The sequence below is a fragment of the Zalophus californianus genome, chromosome 6 (assembly GCF_009762305.2).
Source record: "Zalophus californianus isolate mZalCal1 chromosome 6, mZalCal1.pri.v2, whole genome shotgun sequence".
Taxonomy (NCBI): Eukaryota; Metazoa; Chordata; class Mammalia; order Carnivora; family Otariidae; genus Zalophus; species Zalophus californianus.
Genome location: NC_045600.1, coordinates 118,112,914 through 118,138,948, shown reverse-complemented (window position 1 = coordinate 118,138,948; position 26,035 = coordinate 118,112,914). Strand labels below are relative to the sequence as shown.

The 26,035-nt window shown below is 36.7% G+C and overlaps 1 protein-coding gene across 9 annotated transcripts in view; it reads right to left on the bottom strand.

Moving 5' to 3' along the window:
• HERC2 (HECT and RLD domain containing E3 ubiquitin protein ligase 2) overlaps window positions 1–26,035 on the bottom strand; it is a 253,448-nt gene that overhangs the window by 193,693 nt on the left and 33,720 nt on the right. For all 9 annotated transcript variants that reach the window (XR_003516092.2, XM_027572872.2, XM_027572866.2 and 6 more), the window contains one exon: window positions 9,799–9,936. Coding sequence is in view for 8 of the 9 variants with exons in the window: in XM_027572872.2 (XP_027428673.1) it covers window positions 9,799–9,936 (138 nt within the window). In the remaining variant the exon portion in view is untranslated. The remainder of the gene's footprint in view (window positions 1–9,798; window positions 9,937–26,035) is intronic.

Genomic DNA, 26,035 nt, shown 5'->3' with positions numbered 1-26,035 from the left:
AAGAAAGCCATCAAACCACAAAGAAGGAAAGAGGAGAAAAAAGGAACTACAAATCAGCCAGAAAACAATTAACAAAATGGCAATAAGCACATACCTATCAATAATCAGAGTACATGTAAATACAGAAAATTCTCCAATTAAAAGACATGAAATAGCTGAATAGATTTTTTAAAAAAGTAATATCTATATGCTGCTACAAGTGATTCAACTTCAGACATAAGGACACAAACAGACTGAAAGTGAAGGGATGAAAAAAGATATTCCATGCAAATGACAACCAAAGCAAAGTGGGTGTGGCTATACTTGTAACAGACAAAACAGACTTAAAATAAAGACTGTATAAAAGCCAAAGAAGGGGCGCCTGGGTGGCTCAGTCGTTAAGCATCTGCCTCTGCCTCAGGTCATGAACCCAGGGTCCTGGGATCAAGCCCGACATCGGGCTCCCTGCTCAGCGGGAAGCCTGCTTCTCCCTCTTCCACTCCCCCTGCTTGTGTTCCCTCTCTCTCTGTCTCTCTGTCAAATAAATAAAAAATCTTAACGAAAAAAAAAAAAGCCAAAGGAAAAAAAAGCATTACATAATGATAAAAAATGATAAAAAAAAAAATAGTCCACCCAACAGAAGATATAACATTTATAAATATTTATGCACCCAACACAGGAACAAATAAATATATAAAGCACATCTCAACAAACCTAAAGGGAGAAAAAAACATCAGTAGAGTAACAGCAGGGGACTTTAATAGTCTACTTTCATCAAATCAATAAGGAAATATCACCTTAAACTATGTATCAGACCAGATGGACTTAACAGATATATACAGCAACAGAATATACTTTCTTCTCATGTCAACATGGAAATTCTCCAGGATAGATCATATTTTAGAACACAGGGAAAGTCTTAATAAATTTAAGAAGGCTGACATCACATCAAGCACCTTTTCCAACCAGAATGGTATGAAACTAGAAATCAATGACAAGAAAACTTGAAAAATCACAAATACTTTGGAACTTAAACATGCTACTTGGCAACCAATGGGTCAACCAAGAAATCAGAAAATACCTTGAGACAAATGAGAAGAAAAATACAGTATACCAAAACTTATGGGATACAGCAAAAGCAGTTCTAAACCAGAAAGTCATTGTGATAAATGCCTATATCAAGAAACAAGATACATCTCAAATAATCTAACTTTACACCTCAAAGAACTACAAAAAGAACAAATGAAGGATAAAGTTAGTAGAAGGAAGGAAAAAAACAAAGATCAGAGAATAACGAAATAGGTAATAAAAAGACAATAGAAAATATCAATGAAACCAAGAGCTGGTTCTTTGAAAAGATAAACAAAATTGACAAACAGGTAGCTAAAGTCACCAAGAAAAAAAAGAGAGAACTCAAAATCAGAAATGAGAGAAGAGATGTTACAACTGATACTACAGAAATACCAAAGATCATAAGAAACTACTATGAATAATTATATACCAACAAACTGCACAACCCAGAAGAAATGGACAAATTCCTAGAAACATACAACTTTCCAAGACTGAATGAGAAAGAAACAAAATATGAAAAGAAGATTTAATCAGTGATAAAAACCTCCCCACCTGTGCAGCTCAGTCAATTAAGCATCTGCCTTTGGCTCAGGTCATGATCCTGGGGTCCTGGGATCAAGTCCCACATCAGGCTCCCTGCTCAGCGGGGAGCCTGCTTCTCCCTCTTCCTGCTGCTCCCTGTTTGTGCTCTCTCTCTCTGTCAAATAAATAAATAAAATCTAAAAAAAAAATCCAGAAACAGATGGCTTCACTGGTGAATTCTGCCAAAGACTCAAAGAAGAATTAATACCAACCCTTCTCAGACTCTTCCAAAGAACTGAGGAGGAGAGAACACTTCCTAATTCAATTTATGAGACCAGAATTACTGATATCAAAGCAAAATAAGGACACTGCAAGAAAAAAAATAGTTACAGGCCAATTTCCCTAATGAACATGCACACCAAAATCCTCAGCAAAATATTAGCAAACTAATTTTGTCAATACATTAAAAGGATGCTACACCATGATCAACTGGGATTTATTCCCAGGGATGCAAGGACAGTTCAATACCCACAAATCAATCAACATAATAGACATTAACAAAACGAAAAATAAAAATCATACGATAATTTCAATAGATGCAGAAATAAGCATCTGACAAAATTCAACATCCATTTAAGATAAAAGCTCTCAACAAAGCAGGTATAGACAGAATGTACTTCAAAATAATAAAGGCCATATATGACAAGCCCACAACTAACAATGACTTAACACTGAAAAGCCGGAAGCTTTCCTTCGAAAATTAGGAACAAGACAAGGATGCCCACTCTCACCACTTTTATTCAACATAGTATTAGAAATCCTAACCAGAACATTTAGGCAAGGAAAAAAAAAGGTAGAAAGGAAAAAATAAAACTGTCACTATTTGCAGATGACATGATATATAGAAAACCCCAAAGACCATAAAAAAAAAAAAAAAACTGTTAGAGCTAATAAACAAATTTGGTAAAGTAGCAGAACACAATTAAGAAGGGCACTTGAAGCAATGAGCACTGGGTGTTAAATGCAACAGATGTACCACTAAACTCTACCTCTGAAACTAATAATACATTATATGTTAATTAATTGATTTTAAATTTAAAAAATAAAAATAAATTTTAAAAAAGCAAAATACAAAAATCAGTACACAAAAATCAGTACACAAAAATCTGATGCACTCCTATAAACTAATAATGAACTATCACAGAAATCAACAATCCCATTTATAACAGCGTCAAAAAGAATAAAATACCTAGGAATAAATTTAACGAAGGAGGTCAAAGACCTGTAAAAAGTATAAGACACTGATGGAAAAAATTGATGATGATGCAAATACATGGAAAGATAATCCATGCTCATGGACTGAAAGAATTAATATTGTTAATATGTCCACACTACTCAAAGCAATCTACGGGTTCAAAATTCCTATCAAAATTTCAGTGGCATTTTTCACAGAAATAGAATGATCCTAATATTTACATGGAACCACAAAAGACCAAATAGCCAAAGCAATCTTAAGAAAAAAGAACAAAGCTAGAGGCATCACACTCCCTAATTTCAAACTATGTTACTATGTTGTAGTAATCAAAACAGTATGGCACTGGCATAAAAAGAGACACATAGCTCAATGGAACAGAATGGAGAGTCCAGAAATAAACCCACACACATATGATCAATTAATTTACAACAAAGGAGCCAAAATATACAGTGGGGGAAGGATAGTCTCTTGAATAAATCATATTGGGAAAACTGGACAGGCACATGCAAAAGAATGAAACTGGACAGCTATCTTACACCACACACAAAAATTAACTCAAATGGATTAAAAACTTGAACATAAGACCTGAAACCATAAAAATCCTAGAATTCGACATTGGTGGTAAGCTTCCTCACATAGATCTTGGCAATGATTTTTTTCAATCTGACAACAAAAGCAAAAAAAAACAAGTGGGACTCAACAAACTAAAAAACTTCTGCATAGCAAAAGAAACCATCAATAAAACGAAAGGCAACCTACCAAATGGGAAAAAATATTTGCAAATGATATATCTGATAAGGGATAAGTGGTTAACATCCAAAATACGTTAAAAAAAATTCCTACAACTCAATAGCAAAAAAAAATCCAATTAAAAATGAGAAAATATATACAGTTTTCAAAGAAGACATACAGATGGACAACAGGTACATGAAAAGGTACTCAACAACATTTATTAAGTAAATACAAGTCAAAACAATAATTAGATATAACCTCACCTCTTTAGAATGGCTAGTATCAAAAAGACAAGAAATAACAAGTGCTGGTTAAGATGTAGAAAAAAGGGAACACTTGTGCACTGTTGAGAATTTAATTGGTATGGCCACTATGGAAAACAGTAAGAAAGTTTCTCAAATTTAAAATAAAATTACCATATGATTCAGAAATTCTACTTCTGGGTATTTATCTGAAAAAAACAAAAGCACTAATTTGAAAATATATATGCACCCCCATTTTCAGCATTATTTACAATAGCCAAGAAATAGAAACAACCTAAATGTCCACTGACGGATGGATGGGTAAAGAAAATATGGTATATATACACAATGTATTATTATTCAGACATAAAAAAAAAGAAATTCTGCCATTTGTAACAACATAGATATGAACTTTGAGGGCATTATGCTAACTGTAATAAGTCAGACATAAAAAGATAAATACTATAGGGGTGCCTGGGTGGCTCAGTCACTTAACTCAGATGGTTAAGCATCTGACTTTGGCTCAGGTCATGATCTCAGGGTCCTGGGATCAAGTCCCGAGTTTGCTTGTCCCTTTGCCCCTTCCCCTGCTCATGCTGACTCTTTCTCAAATAAATAAATAAATAAAATCCTTTTTTAAAAAAGATAAATACTATATGATTTCACTTGTATGGGGAATCTAAAAAACAAAACAAAACCAACAAATAGAACCAAGTTCATGGATACAGAGAATAGAGTGGTGGTTGCCTGAAGCAAGGGGCGGGGTGGTTGAGGGAGTAGGCAAAATGGATGAGGGGATTAAAAGGTACAAATTTTCAGTTTTAACATAACTAAGTCATAGGGGTGTAATGTTCCAACATAGTGACTATAGTTAATAATACTATACTGCATATTTGAAAGTTGCTAGAAGAGTGGATCTTAAAGGTTCTCATCAGAAAATGAAATTTTCTTAACTATATATGGTGACTGATTGTAACTGGACTACTGTGGTGATCATTCTGCTATATATATATATATATATCTCAAATCAATATATTGCACACCTGAAATTAAAATGTTATATATCTATTATACCTCATTTTAAAAAAGGAAAAATGAGCAATCACAGGTACCTGTGGGAATGTAACAAAAGATCTAACATTCTTCTCATTGAACTTTGGGTTGTTAAAGAAGGGGGTGGGCTTGAAAAAGTATCCTAAGAAGTTAAGGCTGAAATTTCCCAAATTCAGTAATATGTAAATCTACAAATCCAAGAAGGTGAGCAAATCCAAACAGGATGAACCGAAAAAAATCCACACGAAGACACAACATAATTAAACTAAAAACAAAGAAAGTATCTTAAAAGCAGCCAGAGAAAAACACTTTAACTATGGTAGAATAACAATTCATGTAACAGCAAATTTTTCATCAGACACCATGGAGGACAGCTGAAAGCAACAAAATATTTTTGAAGTGATGAAAGAAAGAATGATCCACCTAGAATCCTAAATCTAGCAAAAATGTCCTTTAGGAATTAAAGGAAAATCAAACATTCTCAAATGAAGGAAAACTAAGAAAATACGTCATCAGCAGACCTACACTAAAAGAATGGCTAAAGGAAGTTCTCTACACAGAACAGCAACAATAAAAGGAAAACTGTGAAGCTCAGGAAGGAAGAACACTGTAAATAACACAGGGGTAATACAAAAGGCTTTTCTTCATCTCTTGACTTTTCTAAATTATGTCTGAAGCTTTAACCAAAAATTATAATATTGCTAAATGTAGTTATAAATACATGCAACAAAAATATGTAAGGCAATCATATAAGCAGAAAAGGATAAAGGGACATAGAGGGAAGTAAGGTTTCTATATGTCAACCAAACTGGTTAAGTGACACAACCAGGAAACTGCTTAGTTATGTATATATAATATATTAGACAAATGACTAAAAAGGCTACACCAAAAAATAAACTCAAAAACACTATAGATAAATCAAAATGGAATTCTAAAAAATGGTCAAGTAAACCACAGGGAGGCAGTATAAACAAAACAAAACAAAAATGAAAAAACAGCAAACAGAAAACAGAAAACAGCAGTCTTAAACTCTAATTTATCAATACTTACATGAAATTCAATGCAAAAAGTCTAAATATACCAATTAAAAGACAGACATTGGTAGAGTAGACTAAAAAATATGACCCAACTATATGCTATCTACGAGAAAGTGACTTCAAATAGGCAAATTAAAAGTAAATGCATAGAGGGGTGCCTGGGTGGCTCAGTCAGCTAAGCATCTGACTCTTGATCTCAGGGTCATGAGATCAAGGTCATGCCTTGTGTTGGGCTCCATGCTGGGTGTGGAGCATACTTAAAAATAAAAAAAGTAAATGGGCAGAAAAAAACCAAAAATCATGAAAACAGTAATCAAAAGAAAGCAAGAATGGGTATATTAATGTCAAATAAAGTAGATGTCAGAGTAAAGATAATTACCAGGAATACAGAGCAACATTAAAAAATAAGAAAATGGTCAATCCACCTGTAAGACATAACAATTCTAAATGTGCATGCACCAAACTACAAAAGATGTGACCAAAAAAAACTATTTATATAGTCGTAAGAGTTGGAGACCTCAACATTTCATCTCAATAGCTGACAGAACAAGGAGACAGAAAGTCAGCAAGGATATAAAAGAACACAACAACACCATAACCAACAGGATCTAATCAATATTTAGAACACTCCAGCCAACAGCAGAATATGCAATCATTCACAACAAATATCAAAACAGATCATATCCTGGGCACAAACCAAACCTCAACAAATTTAAAAGAACTGAAATCACACAACGGAAAGAAACTAGAAATCAGTAACAGAAAAATACTGGGAAAATGGCCAAACTCTTGGGAACTAAACAACACACTCTTAAATAATCCATGGGTCAAAGAGGGAAGGAAATAAAAAATATACTGACCTGAATTAAAATACAAATAGAATACATCACAATGTGTGGGGAAAAATGCTAAAGCAATCATGAGAGAAATGGATAGTACTAATCGGGTCATTTGAAAAGTGGAAAACTTTCAAATCAATAAATATAAGCTCCAATCTCAGCAACCTAGGAAAAAACTAGCAAAATAAACCAAAAAGCAGCAGAAAGATGGAAATAATTAAGAGCAGAAACAATGAGAATGAAAATGGAAAAAACAATAGAGAAAAATCAATAAGACAAAGAACTGGTTCTTTCAAAAGATCAATAAACTATCACACCTCTAAGCAGGACTGACAAAACACAAAAAGAGAATAAACATCAATTACCAATATCAAGAAAGAAACAGGATCTACGTACAATTAGAAGCAACGAGGGAACAACTCTACACATATAAATTAGACAACTTAGACAAAATGGACTGATTTCTCAAAAAATACAAACTACCTCAACTCAGCAAATATGAAACAGATCACGTAAACTGCCATACAACTATTAAGAAAACTGAATTCATAACTTTAAGAATCACAAGGTCCAGATTGCTTCACTGGAGAATGTTACCAAATATTAGGACAGAATTAACATAGATTCCAAACAATCTCTTCTGGAAAATAGAAAAGGAAATACCTCACAATTCATTTTAAGAGACTAGTATTAGCAAAACCAAACAGAGAAAATACAAAAAAAAAAAATTACAGAATATTGTTCTCATGAATACAGGCACAAAATCCTTATCAAAATATTAGTAAGTAGAATTAAGCAATATTTAAAAAGAATTATACATCACCACCAAGTGGTATTTATTCCAGGATTGCAAAGCTGGTTTAACAGTCAAAAATCAGATCCTTCATATTAATAAACTAAATGGAAAAAAAAAAAAAAAAAATCACATGACAAATCAAGTGATGCAGAAAAAGCATTTGTTTGACAAACCTGAACACTCATTCATGATAAAACCTCTCAGGAAACTGGAATAGATAGGAACTTCCTCACCATTATAAAAAGCATCTACAAAAACACATTAACATTATACTTAACAATGAAAAGACCGAATGTTTTCCCCCTAAGATCAGGAATAAAGTAAGGTTATCCTCACCACTCTTATAAAACATAGTAAAGAAGTTCTAGCCAGAACAATAAGGCAAAAAAATGTAATAGAAGGCACATAGATTGAAAAGGGAGAAATAAACTGATTGTCTATGCAGAAAATCCAAAAAAATTTCCTAGTCAATTCAGCAAGGTTGCAGGACACAAGATAAACATATAGAAATAAATTGTATTTCTATACACTAATAATGAACACATGGGTATTAAATTATCCAAAAGTTATTTAACAATTTTTTTAATTTAACAATTTATATGGAAAGGCAAAGGACCTAGAATTGCTAGAACAATACGAAAAAAGAAGAAAGTGTGAAGAAGAACCAGGCTATCTGATTTCAAGACTTACTCTTAGCTACGGTAATAAAGAGTGTGGTGTGGGCAGAGAGATACACACATGGATTAGTAGAACAGAAAAGACAAACAAGAAACAGACCACACAAGTATACCCAACTTGTTCTTGACAAAGGTGCAGAAGCAATTCAATGGTAGAAAGTTAGCCTTTTCAACAAATGGTGCTGGAGCAATTAGTTATTATAAGCAAAAAAAAAAAAAAAAAAAAAAAAGCTTGACCTAAACCTCACATTGCACACAGAATTTAACTCAAATGGAACAGGAACATATAAGTAAAACATAAAACTACAAAACTTTTAGGAAAAAACATAGGGGAAAATCTTCAGGCTGGTAGGCTAGATAAAGAGAAGGAGAAGAAACAGAGGAAGAGGAGGACGAAGAAGAAAAAGGAGGAGGAGGAAGAAGCAAAATCCACACTGAACTTTATCAAAATTTTAAAACTTTTGCTGCACTTGAGACACTGTTGAGAGGATAAAAAGATACGCTATGAACTGAGAGAAATTATTTGCAAACCATATATAAGACAAAGGACTAGTATCTGGAATATATGCAGAACTCCAAAAACACAACAGTATAAAGAAAAAGAAAAATCTAACTAGAAAATGGGCAAAAGACATGAACAGGTATTCCACTGAAAAGACAAAGATGGTAAACAGCCACAGGACACTCCAAATTAAAACCACAATGAGGTATCACCACACACCTAACACAATGGCTAAAATTTTTTAAAAAGTGACAACACCAAATGATGATGAGGACACAAAGAAACAGAATCACTCATACGTTGCTGGTAGGGATAAAATGGTGTAGCCACTGTGGAAAAGTTTGCCAGGCCCTCAAAAAATTAAACAGAGAACTTCCACATGATCCACCAATTCTATTCCTTGGTACATATACAAATAATTGAAAGCAGAACTTGGGTATATACACAAATTACTGAAAGCAGAACTTATGTATATTTACACTCATACCAGCATTATTCAAAATAGCTAAAAAGTGGAAGCAACATAAATGCCCATCCATGGATGAATGGATAAACAAAATGCAATATATACATATAATGGAATACTAGTCAACCTTTAAAAAGAAGGAAATTCTGACACATAGTACAACATGGATGAGCCCTGAAGACATTATGCTAAATAACGAAATAAGCCAGACATAAAAGGACAAATACTATATGACTGCACTTACACCAGGTAACTAGACTAGTCAAAATCCTAAAGACAGAAAGTAAAATTGTAACAAGTCTCCAGGGGCTAAGAGTAGAGAAGAAAGAGGAGTTACTGTTTAATAAGTACGGAGTTTCACTTTGGGAAGATGAAAAGGTTCTGCATATGGATGGTGGTGGTGATTACAAAACAATGTGAACATGTTTAATGTCCCTGAACTGTATACATAAAAATGCTTGAAACAGTAAATTGTATGTTATGTAGAGTTTACCATAATATGAAAAAATTTTAAGTTAAATTTTTAAGAATTCTATAACAACAACAACAAAAAAATCCATCTACGATATCTAGAAAAGAAGTGCCAGATCAAGCTTTCCAAAGTACTAGAATCTCAGTTCGTAATACCTGGTTGCTTGCCCCATACCCAGCTCTCTAGGATTGATTTGGCCCTACATGCAGGTGCAGGAGTTTCTTCTTCATCTTTTTTCTCTTTGTCATTCAGATCTTCTTTCTTTGTTCCACTTTGAGTATCAACACCATCATCTGGAAAATCAAAATTAAAAAAAATTCTATAAATTCCTTTTCAAAATGTAACATCCACTTGTCAGTCTCTTTGCAAAGTCCCTCCCAGAAATGGAAAGGTTAAGCTACAATATACATCATTAGTTGAATATTTGATGATTAAAAGAAAATTAATATGAATCATCACCACAAGATACAGTGTGATTTATGAAGTAATGAATGGTTTAGTGACCCTTTTAACAAAGAAATCAATGTATCATTCAAATTCTTCTTTGAAGCAGATCTCCTAAAGTATTTCATCAATTTCCTACTACATTTCACAACTAATAAATTTAGTCTTTGATACTACCTAGTTGAATTTCATGTGAACTGCTTTTATCCAGTGATCCCCAAATGCTGTGTCCAAAAGAAGGGAGGATGTGAAATGGTAGCATGATTCAAAAACCATTTTCAACTCTATATATTGCCCAACGCCACCAACTGAGAACCACTGCTACACAGGACCACTACCACGGACAAAATATAATTCAGGAGCTTTCGGACACACAAAAAAAGCTGAAAACCATGATATTGGGCCACTGACAATTTAAAGTTTCAGTCAAGAACAAATGTCATGGGGGGCGGAGCAAGATGGCGGAGGAGTAGGAGACCTAGATTTCGTCTGGTCTCAGGAATTCAGCTGAATAGGGATCAAACCATTCTGAACACCTACAAACTCAACAGGAGATCAAAGAAGAGAGTAGCAACAACTATCTGAACAGAGAAGCGACCACTTACTGGAAGGTAGGACGTGCGGAGAAGTGAATCCGAGGCGATATTCGGGGGGATAGACGGCGGGGGAGAGGCCTCCGCCGGCCGCTGCTGGCAAGTGCTAGAGCCACGGAGCACAAAATCGGAACTTTTAGAAGTCGGCTCCACTGAGGGACGTCGCTCCAGTGGCTAAGCGGGGGTGGAACCCTCATGGGACAGTGGGGTCTCAGGACCCCTGGGGTCACAGAAAGACCGGGGGAGCCTGAGTGCGCCAGAGCTCCCAGGTATCAGAGCGGGGAAGCCGGCTGCAGAGACGGAGCCGAGGCGCAGGCTCTGAGCTCGGGGTTGCCATAAACTGTGATCCGCGGCCCAGTCGGGCCACTGCTCCTCCAGCAGGGACCCAACAAGCGGCAAATCCGGGGAGACTCCCCTTCCTTCCCGGGTAGGAGCGGCGCAGGAACGCACCGCAGGGATCTGCTGGGTTTGGAGACTCCACACGGGATCGGGTGCCAGAGATACAAACGCTCGGTCCAGGCCGGGTGAGCACGGAGAGCGGCCGGAGACCAGGGACAAGGGAGTGACTGCTTTTCTCTGGGGGCACACTGAGGAGCGGGGCCCCGAGTTCTCAACTCCTCCGGGCGGAGATTGGGAGGCCACCATTTTTGCCCTGGTCCTCCAAGGCTGTACGGAGAGCTTGCAGGGAACAAAAGCTCCTGAGATCAAACCCGAGCAGCTTGCTTAGCCCGGACCGACAAGGGCAGGGCAATTCAGCCTCCGGCAAAGACATTTGGAAACCACAGCAACAGGCCCCTCCCCCAGAAGATCAGCACGAACAGCCAGCAAGCCAAGACCAAGTTTACCGATCAAGGAGAACGGAAGAACTCCAGCACTAGGGGAATACTGCACATAGAATTCATGGCTTTTTTTTACCATGATTCATTAGTTCATCAAACTTAATTTTTCTTAACTGTTTTTTTTTCTTTTTCTTTTTCCCTTTTTCAACCAACATCTTATCAATCTCTTTTTAAAAAAAAAAAAACATTTTTTATTTATCATATTTAGAGTCATATTTTATCCCTTCATAGTAGTTACCCTTATTTTTGGCATATATATATATATATATAAGTTGTTCTCTCTTTAAAATTTTGAGATACAGTTTCTTCTAACAGATAAAAATATACCCTAAATCACTAGTGTATGGTTCTGTTCTAGTCTCCTGCCTGATCACATTCTCTCCCTTTTTTTTTTTTTAAATCTTCTTTCTTTTTTCAAACAACTTCTTATCTTATCAAGTCCTCTTACAAAATCTTTTATAATTTTCATCTTTACAGTCATCTTCTATCCCTTCATTATATCAACCCTTATTTTGTACATATATGTCTTACTTCCTTTAAAATTTTAGGAGGCACTTTTTTCTAACAGACCAAAATACGCCCAAAATCTAGTGTGTGGCACTGATCTATGCACTAGCCTGATCATATTTGATCACATTCTGCTTTTTTTGTATTGTTCTGTTTTTGTTTTTATCCTTTTTCTTTTTTTTTTCTTTTTCTCTTTCTTTTTTCTTTCTTTCCCTTTCTTTTCCCCTGGTTTCAGGTCTTTTCTGATTTGTATACAGTATATTTGCTGGGGACGTTGTAAACCTGTTAGCATTTTGTTCTCTCATTCATCTATTCTCCTCTGGACAAAATGACAAGACGAAAAAAATCAACTCAGCAAAAAGAACAAGAGGTAGTACCGTCAGCCAGGGACCTACTCAATACGGACATTAGTACGATGTCGGACCTAGAGTTCAGAATCATGACTTTAAAGATACTAGCTGGGCTTGAAAAAAGCGTGGAAGTTATTAGAGAAACCCTTTCTGGAGAAATAAAAGAACTAAAATCTAACCAAGTCGAAATCAAAAAGGCTATCGATGAGGTGCAATCAAAAATGGGGGCACTAACTGCTAGGATAAATGAGGGATATAGAAGACCAAATGATGGAAAATAAAGAGGCTGAGAAAAAGAGGAAGAAACAACTACAGGATCACGAGGGCAGAATTTGAGAGATAAGTGATTCGATAAGACGAAACAACATTAGAATAATTGGGATCCCAGAAGAAGAAGAAAGAGAGAGAGGGGCAGAAGATATATTGGAGCAAATAACAGCAGAGAACTTCCCTAATGTGAGGAAGGAAACAGGCATCAAAATCCAGGAGGCACAGAGAACCCCTCTCAAAATCAATAAAAATAGGTCAACACCCCGACATCTAATAGTAAAACTTACGAGTCTCAGAGACAAAGAGAAAATCCTGAAAGCAGCTCAGGAGAAGAGATATGTAACCTACAATGGTAAAAATATTAGATTGGCAACAGACCTATCCACAGAGACCTGGCAGGCCAGAAAGGACTGGCAAGATATCTTCAGAGCACTAAACGAGAAAAATATGCAGCCAAGAATACTATATCCAGCTAGGCTGTCATTGAAAATAGAAGGAGAGATAAAAAGCCTCCAGAACAAACAAAAACTAAATGAATTTGCAAACACGAAACCAGCCCTCCAAGAAATATTGAAAGGGGTCCTCTAAGCAAAGAGAGAGCCTAAAAGCAGCAAAGATCAGAAAGGAACACAGACAACATACAGTAACAGTCACCTTACAGGCAATACAATGGCACTAAATTCATACCTTTCAATAGTTACCCTGAATGTAAATGGGCTCAATGCCCCAATCAAAAGACACAGGCTATCAGATTGGATTAAAAAACAAGACCCATCCATATGCTGTCTGCAAGAGACTCATTTTAGACCCAAAGACACCCCCAGATTGAAAGTGAGGGGGTGGAAAACCATTTACCATGCTAATGGACACCAAAAGAAAGCTGGGGTGGCAATCCTTATATCAGACAAACTAGATTTTAAAACAAAGACTGTAATAAGAGATGAGGAAGGACGCTATATCCTACTTAAAGGGTCTATCCAACAAGAAGATCTAACAGTTGTAAATATCTATGCCCTGAACATGGGAGCAGCCAATTATATAAGGCAATTAATAACAAAAGCAAAGAAACACATTGACAACAATACAATAATAGTGGGGGACTTTAACACCCCCCTCACTGAAATGGACAGATCATTTAAGCAAAAGATCAACAAGGAAATAAAGACTTTAAATGACACACTGGACCAAATGGACTTCACAGACATATTCAGAACATTCCACCCCAAAGCAACGGAATACACATTCTTCTCTAGTGCCCATGGAACATTCTCCAGAATTGATCACATCCTAGGTCACAAATCAGGTCTCAAACGGTACCAAAAGATTGGGATCATTCCCTGCATATTTTCAGACCACAGTGCTTTGAAACTAGAACTCAATCACAAGAGGAAAGTCGGAAAGAACTCAAATACATGGAGGCTAAAGAGCATCCTACTAAAGAATGAATGGGTCAACCAGGAAATTAAAGAAGAATTAAAAAAATTCATGGAAACCAGTGAAAATGAAAACACAACGGTTCAAAATCTTTGGGATACAGCAAAGGCAGTCCTGAGAGGAAAGTATATAGCAATACAAGCCTTTCGCGAGAAACAAGAAAGGTCTCAAATACACAATCTAACCCTACACCTAAAGGAGCTGGAGAAAGAACAGCAAATAAAGCCTAAACCCAGCAGGAGAAGAGAAATAATAAAGATCAGACCAGAAATCAATGAAATAGAAACCAAAAGAACAGTAGAACAGATCCACGAAACTAGGAGCTGGTTCTTTGAAAGAATGAACAAGATTGATAAACCCCTGGCCAGACTTACCAAAAAGAAAAGAGAAATGACCCAAATCAACAAAATCATGAATGAAAGAGGAGAGATCACAACCAACACCAAAGAAATACAAACAATTATAAGAACATATTATGAGCCACTCTATGCCAGCAAATTAGATAACCTGGATGAAATGGGTGCATTCCTAGAGATGTATCAACTACCAAAACTGAACCAGAAAGAAATAGAAAACCTGAACAGACGTATAACCACTAAGGAAATTGAAGCAGTCATCAAAAATCTCCCAAGAAACAAAACTCCAGGGCCAGATGGCTTCCCAGGGGAATTCTATCAGATATTTAAAGAAGAATTAATACCTATTCTCCTGAAACTGTTCCAAAAAATAGAAATGGAAGGAAAACTTCCAAACTCATTTTATGAGGCCACCATTACCTTGATCCCAAAACCAGACAAAGATCCCATCAAAAAGGAGAATTACAGAGCAATATCCTTGATGAACATGGATGCAAAAATTCTCGCCAAAATACTAGCCAATAGGATCCAACAGTACATTAAAAGGATTATTCACCACGACCAAGTGGGATTTATCCCTGGGCTGCAAGGCTGGTTCAACATCCGCAAATCAAACAACGTGATACAGTACATTAACAAAAGAAAGAACAAGAATCATATGATCCTCTCAATAGATGCAGAAAAAGCATTTGACAAAGTACAGCATCCTTTCTTGATCAAAACTCTTCAGAGTATAGGGATAGAGGGTACATACCTCAATATCATAAAAGCCATCTACGAAAAACCTACAGCGAATATCATTCTCAATGGGGAAAAGCTGAGAGCTTTTCCCCTAAGGTCAGGAACGCGGCAGGGATGTCCACTCTCACCACTGCTATTCAACATAGTATTAGAAGTCCTAGCCACAGCAATCAGACAAAAAGAAATCAAAGGCATCCAAATCGGCAAAGAGCAAGTCAAACTCTCACTCTTTGCAGATGATATGATACTGTATGTGGAAAACCCAAAAGACTCCACCCAAAAACTGCTAGAACTCATACAGGAATTCAGTCAAGTAGCAGGCTATAAAATCAATGCACAGAAATCAGTGGCATTCCTATACACCAACAACAAGACAGAAGAGAGACAAATCAAGGAGTCGATTCCATTTTCAATTGCACCCAAAACCATAAGATACCTAGGAATAAATTTAACCAAAGAGGCAAAGGATCTGTACTCAGAAAACTATAAAATACTCAGGAAAGAAATTGAAGAAGACACAAAGAAATGGAAAAACGTTCCATGCTCATGGATTGGAAGAACCAACATTGTGAAGATGTCAATGCTACCTAGAGCAATCTACACATTCAATGCAATCCCCATCAAAATACCATCCACTTTTTTCAAAGAAATGGAACAAATCATCCTAAAATTTGTATGGAACCAGAAGAGACCCCGAATAGCCAGAGGAATATTGAAAAAGAAAAGCAAAGCTGGCGGCATCACAATTCCGGACTTCCAGCTCTATTACAAAGCTGTCATCATCAAGACAGTATGGTACTGGCACAAAAACAGACACATAGATCAATGGAACAGAATCGAGAGCCCAGAAATGGACCCTCAACTCTATGGTCAACTTATCTTTGACAAAGCAGGAAAGAATGTCCAGTGGAAAAAAGACAGTCTCTTCAACAAATGGTGTTGGGAAAATTGGACAGCCACATGCAGAAGAATGAAACTGGATCATTTCCTTACACCACACACAAAATAGATTCCAAATGGTTGAAAGATCTAAACGTGAGACAGGAGTCCATCCAAATCCTAAAGGAGAACACAGGTAGCAACCTCTTCGACCTCAGCCGCAGCAACTTCTTCCTAGAAACATCACCAAAGGCACAGGAAGCCAGGGCAAAAATGAACTATTGGGATTTCATCAAGATAAAAGCTTTTGCACAGCAAAAGAAACAGTCCACAAAACCAAAAGACAACCGACAGAATGGGAGAAAATATTTGCAAATGACATATCAGATAAAGGGCTAGTATCCAAAATCTATAAGAACTTATCAAACTCAACACCCAAAGAACAAATAATCCAATCAAGAAATGGGCAGAAGACATGAACAGACATTTCTCCAAAGAAGACATCCAAATGGCCAACAGGCACATGAAAAAGTGCTCAACATCGCTCGGCATCAGGGAAATCCAAATCAAAACCTCAATGAGAGACCACCTCACACCCGTCAGAATAGCTAAAATTAACAAGTCAGGGAACGACAGACGTTGGCGGAGATGTGGAGAAAGGGGAACCCTCCTACACTGTTGGTGGGAATGCAAGCTGGTGCAACTCCTCTAGAAAACAGTATGGAGGTTCCTCAAACATTTGAAATTAGAGCTACCATTCGATCCAGCAATTGCACTACTGGGTATTTACCCCAAAGATACAAATGTAGGGACCCGAAGGGGTACGTGCACCCCAATGTTTATAGCAGCAATGTCCACAATAGCCAAACTGTGGAAAGAGCCAAGATGTCCATCGACAGATGAATGGATAAAGAAGATGTGGTATATATACACAAGGGAATATTATGCAGCCATCCAAAGGAATGAGATCTTGCCATTTGCAACGACGTGGATGGAACTGGAGGGTGTTATGCTTAGTGAAATAAGTCAATCAGAGAAAGACATGTATCATATGACCTCACTGATATGAGGAATTCTTAATCTCAGGAACAAACTGAGGGTTGCTGGAGTGGTCGGGGGTGGGAGGGATGGGGTGGCTGGGTGATAGACATTGGGGAAGATATGTGCTATGGTGAGCGCTGTGAATTGTGTAAGACTGTTGAATCACAGATCTGTACTTCTGAAACAAATAACGCAACATATTTTAAGAAAAAAAAAAGAAAAAGAAGAAGATAACAGGAGAGGAAGAATGAAGGGGAGTTAGTCAGAGGGGGAGACGAACCAGGAGAGATGATGGACTCTGAAAAACAAATTGAGGTTTCTAGAGGGGAGGAGGGTAGGGGGATGGGTTAGCCTGGTGATGGGTATTAAAGAGGGCACATTCTGCATGGAGCACTGGGTGTTATGCACAAACAATGAATCATGGAACACTACACCAAAACAAATTATGTAATATATGGTGATTAACATAACAATAAAAAATTTTTTAAAAAAAAGAACAAATGTCATGAAACTCCTTACACACAGCAAATAAAGACAAAACCTAACCTTGAAGTATAAATGTGTCCTATCCTAGAAGGCCCTTACTAAATGAATTATTTTTTTTTAAGATTTTATTTATTTATTCGACAGAGAGAGACACAGCGAGAGAGGGAACACAAGCAGGGCACGTGGGAGAGGGAGAAGCAGGCTTCCCACCAAGCAAGGAGCCTGAGGCAATGCTCAATCCCAGGACCCTGGGATCATGACCGGAGCCGAAGGCAGACGCTTAACAAGACTGAGCCACCCAGACGCCCCAAATGAATTATTTTCTAAATGATAAATAGAAATATACATCTAAATCTGTGAAAGAGATTGTATCATATTACAAACAGTAAGAAGTATCTAAAAATAACTGAAACCAACAAGTAACAAATATCAAGAAACTCCTGCAATTTATAAGAGAAATATCAGATATCAAACAGAAGGAATCCGAAATGACTAATGTTATGAAGAGATACTCAAATTCTGTTTAGAAAAATATAAATTAAAACAATGAAATATTACTCTACATTCAGCAAATTGGCAATTGTTGAAAAGCTAAAATATAAGCTCCAAGACAGGATTTTTTTTCCCATTTCATCTGGTTTTGTTCACTGATAAATCCCAAGTGCCTAGAACAACACATGCCAGAAAATAAGCTTTCGATGATCTGTCTGATAATAATGTCAAGTGTCAGTGAAAATGCGGAGCTGAGGACATAAACCTTCAGGCACAGCTGGCCAAGGGGGTAGACTCCACGCAACCAGAATGGAGAGTAATCAGGTGCCTCTGAGTTACATGCAAGGTCCTCTAATCCCTTCCAGGGGCTATGCTCACAGAACTCCCATATAGGCCCACAATTAGGAGGATGCAGAGGACAGAAACCCACAGCAGTCCAATGCACTATGAATACGACTTAAAAATACAGTACTAAATGGCAAAGGGAACAAACTCAGGCTAAAGAACCACACATTCCATTTACACAAACTAAAAATGCATGCACATTAACACTAAAATGTTTCATGATGATACAAACACATTAGAAAGGAAAACATTTTAAAAGATGGATTTGAAAATGGTGTGCTAGGAACCATGAAGCATAATTAACTCAATCCTCAGTTCCTGAAGCTGAAGAAAGGACCTTTACCACTGGTACACTTCATGTGTCCCATTCTTTCAATCTCCTGCCACAGCTATGACTAAGAGTACCTCTCTTATTTACAGAAATATCCAACTGGGCATTAAATACAGATTTTTTTTTTTTTTTTTGGTAACATGTTCAAGTCCTAACCTCCAGTACCTATGAGTGTGACCTTATTTGCAAACAGGGTCTTTTCGAGGATGATCAAATTAAGAAGTCATTAGGGTGGGCCCTAATCCAGTACGACTGGTGTCCTTACAAAAAGAGGAAATGTGAACACGGATATACACAGAGGAAAGACAATGTGAAGACATGGGGAGAAGGCAGCCATCTAGAAGCCAAAGAGAGAGGTAAAACACAGCCTTTTCTCATAACCCTCAAAAGGATACAACCCTGCTGACACCTTGATTTCAGACCTGTAGCCTACAGAACTGTGAGACAATATGTTTCTGTTGTTTAAGCTTCCCAGCCTGCAGTAGTCTGTTACAGCAGCCCTAGGAAACTAATACAAATACTCCTCCTTAGCACCCTCAGAGATGTCTTCACTGAAGAGGCTTTAGGAACTTCCTCTCATGCCCCCTGGAGTCTCTGGACCACCTACGATGACATGTTGCCTACAGGCTTCAGATGCAAGAAAATGCCCTTCCCAGCCCTGCACTATACATCATTAGAGTGGAAAATTATAGCCATATACTGAGCTTTTCTGAAAACAGAGGCTCCCAAAGACCCTGAGCCTGTAACCCTCCACACCCAGCTCCCCACTATGCTTTGGGTCATGGAAGCAGCATCCCACAAGCTTGATTTAAAAAAAAAAAAAAAAAAAAAAGACCCAATCATATGCCATCTTTAAAAAACTCATTTAATATATAATGATACAAAGCAATTAAAAGTAAATGGGTGGGGAAAATATATACCAAGAAACACTAATCAAAGAAAGTTGAAATGGCTATATTAATGAGACAAAACAAACTCCACAGCAAAGAAAATTACCAGAGATAAACAGGAAAAACATAAATAAAGGGGTAAATTCACCAAGAAGACAAAACAATCTTACACGTGTATGAAACCAACAATAAGGCCTCAAAACACAAAATGAGAATTGAAAAGAAAGACAGACAAATCCACAATTATATTAGAGATATCAACACTACCCTCTCAGTAACAGAACAAGTAGAAAGAAAACCAGCAAGAATAAAGAACTGAACTTCATGATCATCGACCAAAAGGATGCAATCAATATTTTACACATTGAGCCACCCAACTACAGCAGAATATCATTTTTTTTAAGATTTTATTTATTTATTTGACAGAGAGATCACAAGAGAGGGAACACAAGCAGGGGGAGAGGGAGAAGCAGGCTCCCTGCTGCTGAGCAGGGAGCCCGATGCGAGGCTCAATCCCAGGACCCTGGGATCATGACCTGAGCTGAAGGCAGACAGTTAACAATTGAGCCACCCAGACGCCCCCAGAATATCATTCTAAAAAAAAAAATGACACCTTGATTTCAGACCTGTAGCCTACAGAACTGTGAAGTTACATACTGACTATTCAACGAGTCAGACCACATCTTAGGTCATAAAACAAATCTTAACAAATTTAAATGAGTTGATATCAACCACATTAAGCATGTGTCCTCTCCATATGCCATTAAACCAGAAATGAATAATAACAGAAAGATGACTAGACAATGTCAAAAGACTTGGAAATTAAACAACACATTTCAAAGTAATGCACAGGTGTCAGTGGAAATGTAATTAAATATTAAATAAATATTTTTAATTAAATGAAAATACATCAAAATTTGTGGGGTGCAGTCAAAATAGTGTTACAGGGAGATTTGTATTATTAAAAGCTTATGTTAGCAAAGAAAAAAAGGTCTGAAGTCAACAATCTAAACTTCTACCTTAAGAAACTAGAAGGAGAAAAGCAAAATAAACCAAAGGCAAGCAGAAAGGGGAATAATGAAGAGCAGAAATCAATAAAACTGAAAACAGGAAAACAGAAAACAAATCAATGAAACTAAGAGCTGATTTGTTGAAAAGATCAATAAAATTGATAAACCTTGCACAAGACTAGTGGGGAGAAAAAAGACAGTAATTAACAAATATCAGGAATGAAAGAGGGCTATCTCTACAACCTGTGCAGATCTTAAAAGGATAAGAGAATACTACGTCAACACTAAACACAGAAATTCAACAAGTTAGTTGATACAGTCCAATTCCTCAAAAACCACAAACTATCAAAACTCACCCAAGAAGAACTGGGTAAGTTAAATAGTATAATAACTATTCAAGAAATTTACTTCAGAATTTAAAACCTTTCAAAATAGAAACCTCAAGACCTAGAAGGTTTCAATGGAGAATTCTACTAAATATTTACAGAAGAAATTTATACCAATTCTACACAATCTCTTCCAGAAAATGGGAGGAGGAACATTTCCCAACTTATTTTACAAAACCAGTATTACTCTAACACCAAAACTAGACAAACAAGAGTACAGCTGACCCTTGAACAACAAGGGGGGTGGGGTGCCAACTCCCTGCCTGTTGAAAATCCACACATAACTTTGGACTCCCCAAAAACTTAATTACAAATATAGCCTACTGCTGACCAGAAGCCTTACTGATAACATAAACAGCCAATAAACACACGTGTTGTATATGTATTATATATTGTATCCTTACAATAAAGTAAGCTACAGAAAAGAAAATGTTAGGAAAACCATAAGGAAGAGAAAATACATTTACAGTACTGTAAATTACCTGCATAGAAGCAGACAGGCACAGTTCAAACTCATGCTGTTCAAGGTCAATCATACTAAAATACAGCTATAAATAAATACCCCTCATGAACATACACGCAAAATTCTCAACAGAATATTAGTAAACTGAATCCAGCAATAAAGAATAATACACTATAAACAAGAGGAGTTTATCCCAGGAATACAATGCTGGTTCAATATTTGTAAATCAATCAGTGTAATCCCCCACAGAAATAAGAATCACTTAATTTGAGAAACACGACAGAGGATCATAGGGGAAGGGAGGGAAAAATGAAACATGATGAAACCAGAGAGGGAGACAAACTGTAAGAGACTCTTAATCTCAGGAAACAAACTGAGGGTTGCTGGAGTGGAGGGGGCTGGGAGGGATAGGGAGGCTGGGTGATAGACATTGGGGAGCGTATGTACTATGGTGAGTGCTATGAATTGTGTAAGACTGATGAATCACAGACCTGCACCCCTGAAACTAATAATACATTAACATATAGTTAATTTTAAAAAATTAAAAAAAAAAAGAATCACTTGATACTACTGATGTAGATAAGGAATAACGTAAAGATGTCCATTTCTCTTCACCCCTATTTGATACTGTACTGGAAGTCCTAGTTAAGGCAGTAAGACAAGAAAAGATAAAAACTGTTCCTCTTCACAAACTACATGATTGTCTTCAAGAAAATCCCAAGAAATCTACAAAAAAAAAAAAACAACACTGCCTAGTGAGTTTATCAAGATCATAGGAGACAAAGTCAATACACAAAAATGTAATAAATAGTATCATCTACATACTATTTTCTACGTAACAGACATAATGCAGAAGTTATACCATGTAATATCAATGTACAGTTGGAAACTAAAAAAATTTTTAAACATTTATAACAGCTCCAAAAGAAGTACTTAGGTACACACTAACAAAAATACAGCACACTTAGGAAATGTATGTTGTAAAGTACAAAATCCTGATGAAAGAAATAAAACACTACCTAAATAGAGATATACTATGTTTACGAAATGAAAAATAAAACATAGTAATGATGTTAACTCTCCCCAAACTGATCTATAGATTTAGCACAATATCAATCAAAAACCCAGCAAGGGGCGCCTGGGTGGATCAGTTGTTAAGCGTACGCCTTCGGCTCAGGTCATGATCCCAGAGTCCTGGGATCCAGCCCTGCATCAGGCTCCTGCTGAGCAGGAAGCCTGCTTGTGTTCCCTCTCTCACTTGTCTCTCTCTATCAAATAAATAAAAAATCTTAAAAAAAGAAAACCAGCAAGATTTTTTGCAGATATCAGATAAGCTGACTTTTTTTTTTTTTTTGGTGCCATTAATAAAGGAATAGACACATATCAATGAAACAGACTGGAAAGTCCAGGAATAATCACAAACAAAATGAGTCAATTCATTTTGACAAAATACAAAACCAATTCAATGGGAAAAGGACAGTATTAGAAAAACTGGATGTCCATATGCAAAAATAAAAAAACTTCAACCCCAACCTTACACTTTATACAAAAGTTAACTCAAAATGGACCAAAGATCTAATAATAAAATGAAAAACTATAAAACTCTTAGAAGAAATTATAGAAGAAAATCTTTGTTACCCGACACTAGGCAAAAAAATTCTTAGACATGAGATCAAAAGCACAATCCATAAAAGAAAAAATTAGAAAATACACATTAAGAGAATAAAAAATGAGGTACTAGACTGATGAGAGAAAATATTTATAAATCATGTATCCAAGAAAGGACCTGGAATGAAAATACAAACCATAAAAAATTCTCAAAACTGAACAAAAAGAAAGCAAACAACCTAATTCACCCATTAATAAAAAGATGTAAACAGAAACTTCACCAAACAGGATATAAGGATGAAAAATAAGCACATGAAAGGGTATTCAACATCATTTGCCATTAAGGAAATGCAAACTAAAACCATTGATGAGCTCATCCTACATAATTATAAGAATAGTTAAAATTAAAAGTACTGATAATACCAAGTGCTAACAAGGATACAGAACAGGCACTAACACACAGTGCTGGAGGGAAGGCAAAATGATAAAGCCACTTTGGAAAACAATTTGGCAGTTCTGTATGAAATGAAACCTGCATCTACTACATAGTCCAACAATCACACTACTAGGTATTTATCCTAAAGAAATGGAAACTATATTCATGAAAAATTTGTACAGAAATGTTCATAGCACCATTATTATAATTACCAAAAAAATGGTAACAACCAAAATGTCCTTTAGTAGGTGAATGGATTAATACACTGTGATACATTCAAATTATGGAATAGTACTCAGTAATAAAAAGAACTGTTGATACACACAACAATATGGATGAATCTTAAAGACACAACTAGTGAGTAAATGAAGCCAACTTTAAAATGTTATATAATAGGGATTCAGAGGAAGATGATGGAGGAGTAGGGGACCCTAGTTTCGTCTGATCCCTGGAATTCAGCTAGATAGCTATCATTCTGAACACCTGTGAAATCAACTGGACATCTAAGAAAATAATTGCTGTAATTCTACAGATAGGAAAGTGACCACTTTTTACAAGGCAGGAAGTGCAGAGAAGTCAATCTGATGTGATAAATCAGAAGATAAACTGCGTGGGGAGGGAGCCTCCGCAAGCTGGCTACAGGAAAGTGATATAGCAGTGGAGGCGAAACCAGAACTTATAGAAGTTGGATTGGGAGATGTCCCTGCCTGAAAGGTGCTCAGGTGGCAAAGCGCAAAATCCTAGGTGGGACAGTGTGGTCTCAGGATCCCCAGGGTCACAGAAAGAATGGGGGACCTCAGTGTGGGAGAGTTCCTAAGCATCAGAGTAGGGAAGCCAGCTGTAATCAGGGAGCCCAGGGGTGGGCTTTCAGCTCACTGTTGCCATAAACCCCAAACTGCAGCACGGTTGGGCGACCACTCTCTGAGCAGGGGCCCCGCAAGTAGCAGAACCAAGGTAAGACCCTCCTCCTTCCCCTGGGAGGAGGTGGAGGTGCGTGCCAAAGGAGTCTGCAAAGTTTGGAGACTCAAACCAGAGGCCGGTACCTGTGATAAAAACACTGTCACAAACTGGGTGAACACAGAGTGAGAAGGGAAACCATGGAGACAAAAGTGATTGACTGCTTTTCCCTGAGGGCGCATTGAAGAGTGAGGGCTGAAATCTTTCAGCTCCTGGAGATGGGGCACTGACATTTTTATTTTCATCCTTTAAAGTGGTGGGAAAAGCCTTCAGGGAACAAAAGCCACATGGAGCAATCTGGAGCCACTTATACTGAGCCCGGCCCCCTGGCAAGAGGGGTGCAATTCTGCCCCAGCAAAGACACCTGAGAATCAGCACAACAGGTCCCTCCCCCAGAAGATCAACAAGAAAATCTGGTTAAGACCAAGTTTACCAATTATACACAGAACTGCAAAACTCTAGTTCTACGGGAAAAGAGTATGTAGAATTCATCGTTTTTTCTGATGATTCCTTATTCTTTCAATTTTTTTTCTTTTATATCTTTTCAAATGATTTCTTATCAACTCTTTTAAGACTTTTTTAATTTTCATTTTTATAGTAACATTCTATCCTTTCATTGTATTTAATTTTATTCCTGTATATATATTTTTTTTCTTTACAATTTAGGGATGTAGTTTTTTCTAACAAACAGACCAAAATATACCTAAGAAGCCAGTGCAATTGCTCTGTTCTGTTCACCTCTCTGACTACATTCCATCTTTTTAAGTCTTTCTTAATTTTTGTTTTAGTTACATTCTATCCTTTCACTGTATTTAATAAGTTATTCTTTCTTTACATTCTGGGATCGAGTTTTCCAACAAATAGACCAAAATACACACAAGATCTAGTGTATTGCTCTATTTGTTCAGCTGTCTGATTATATTCCCTTTTATTATTTTTTTGTTGTTGGTTTCTGGTTTCTTACGATTTGTTTAGTGTATAATTCTCTGGGTTCATTGTTGCTATTTCAGTATTTTGGTATCTCCTTCCTCTATTCTTCTCTGAACAGAATGACAAGACAGAAAAAAATCACCTCAAAAAAAGAGAACAAGAAGCCATACTGACTGCCAGGGACCTAATCAGAATGGAATATAAGTAAGATGACAGAACTAGGGTTCAGAATACCAATTATAAAGATACTAGCTGGTCATGAAAAAAGGACATAAGACACTAGACGATCCCTTCATGGAAAAGTAAAAGAACTAATATCTAACCAAGTCAAAATCAAAAAGGCTATTAATGAGGTGCAATCAAAAAGGGAGGCTCTAACTGCTAGGATAAACGAGGCAGAAGAGAGAATTAGGGATACAGAAGACAAAATGATGTAGAATAAAAAAGTTGAGAAACAGAGAGAAACAATTAGTGGATCATGAAGGGATAATTCAAGAGATAAGTGAACCATAAAGCGAAACAATATTAGAATAATTTGGTCCCAGAAAAAGAGGAAAGAAATAGAGAGGAGCAGCAGGTATATTTGAGCAAATACACCTGAGAA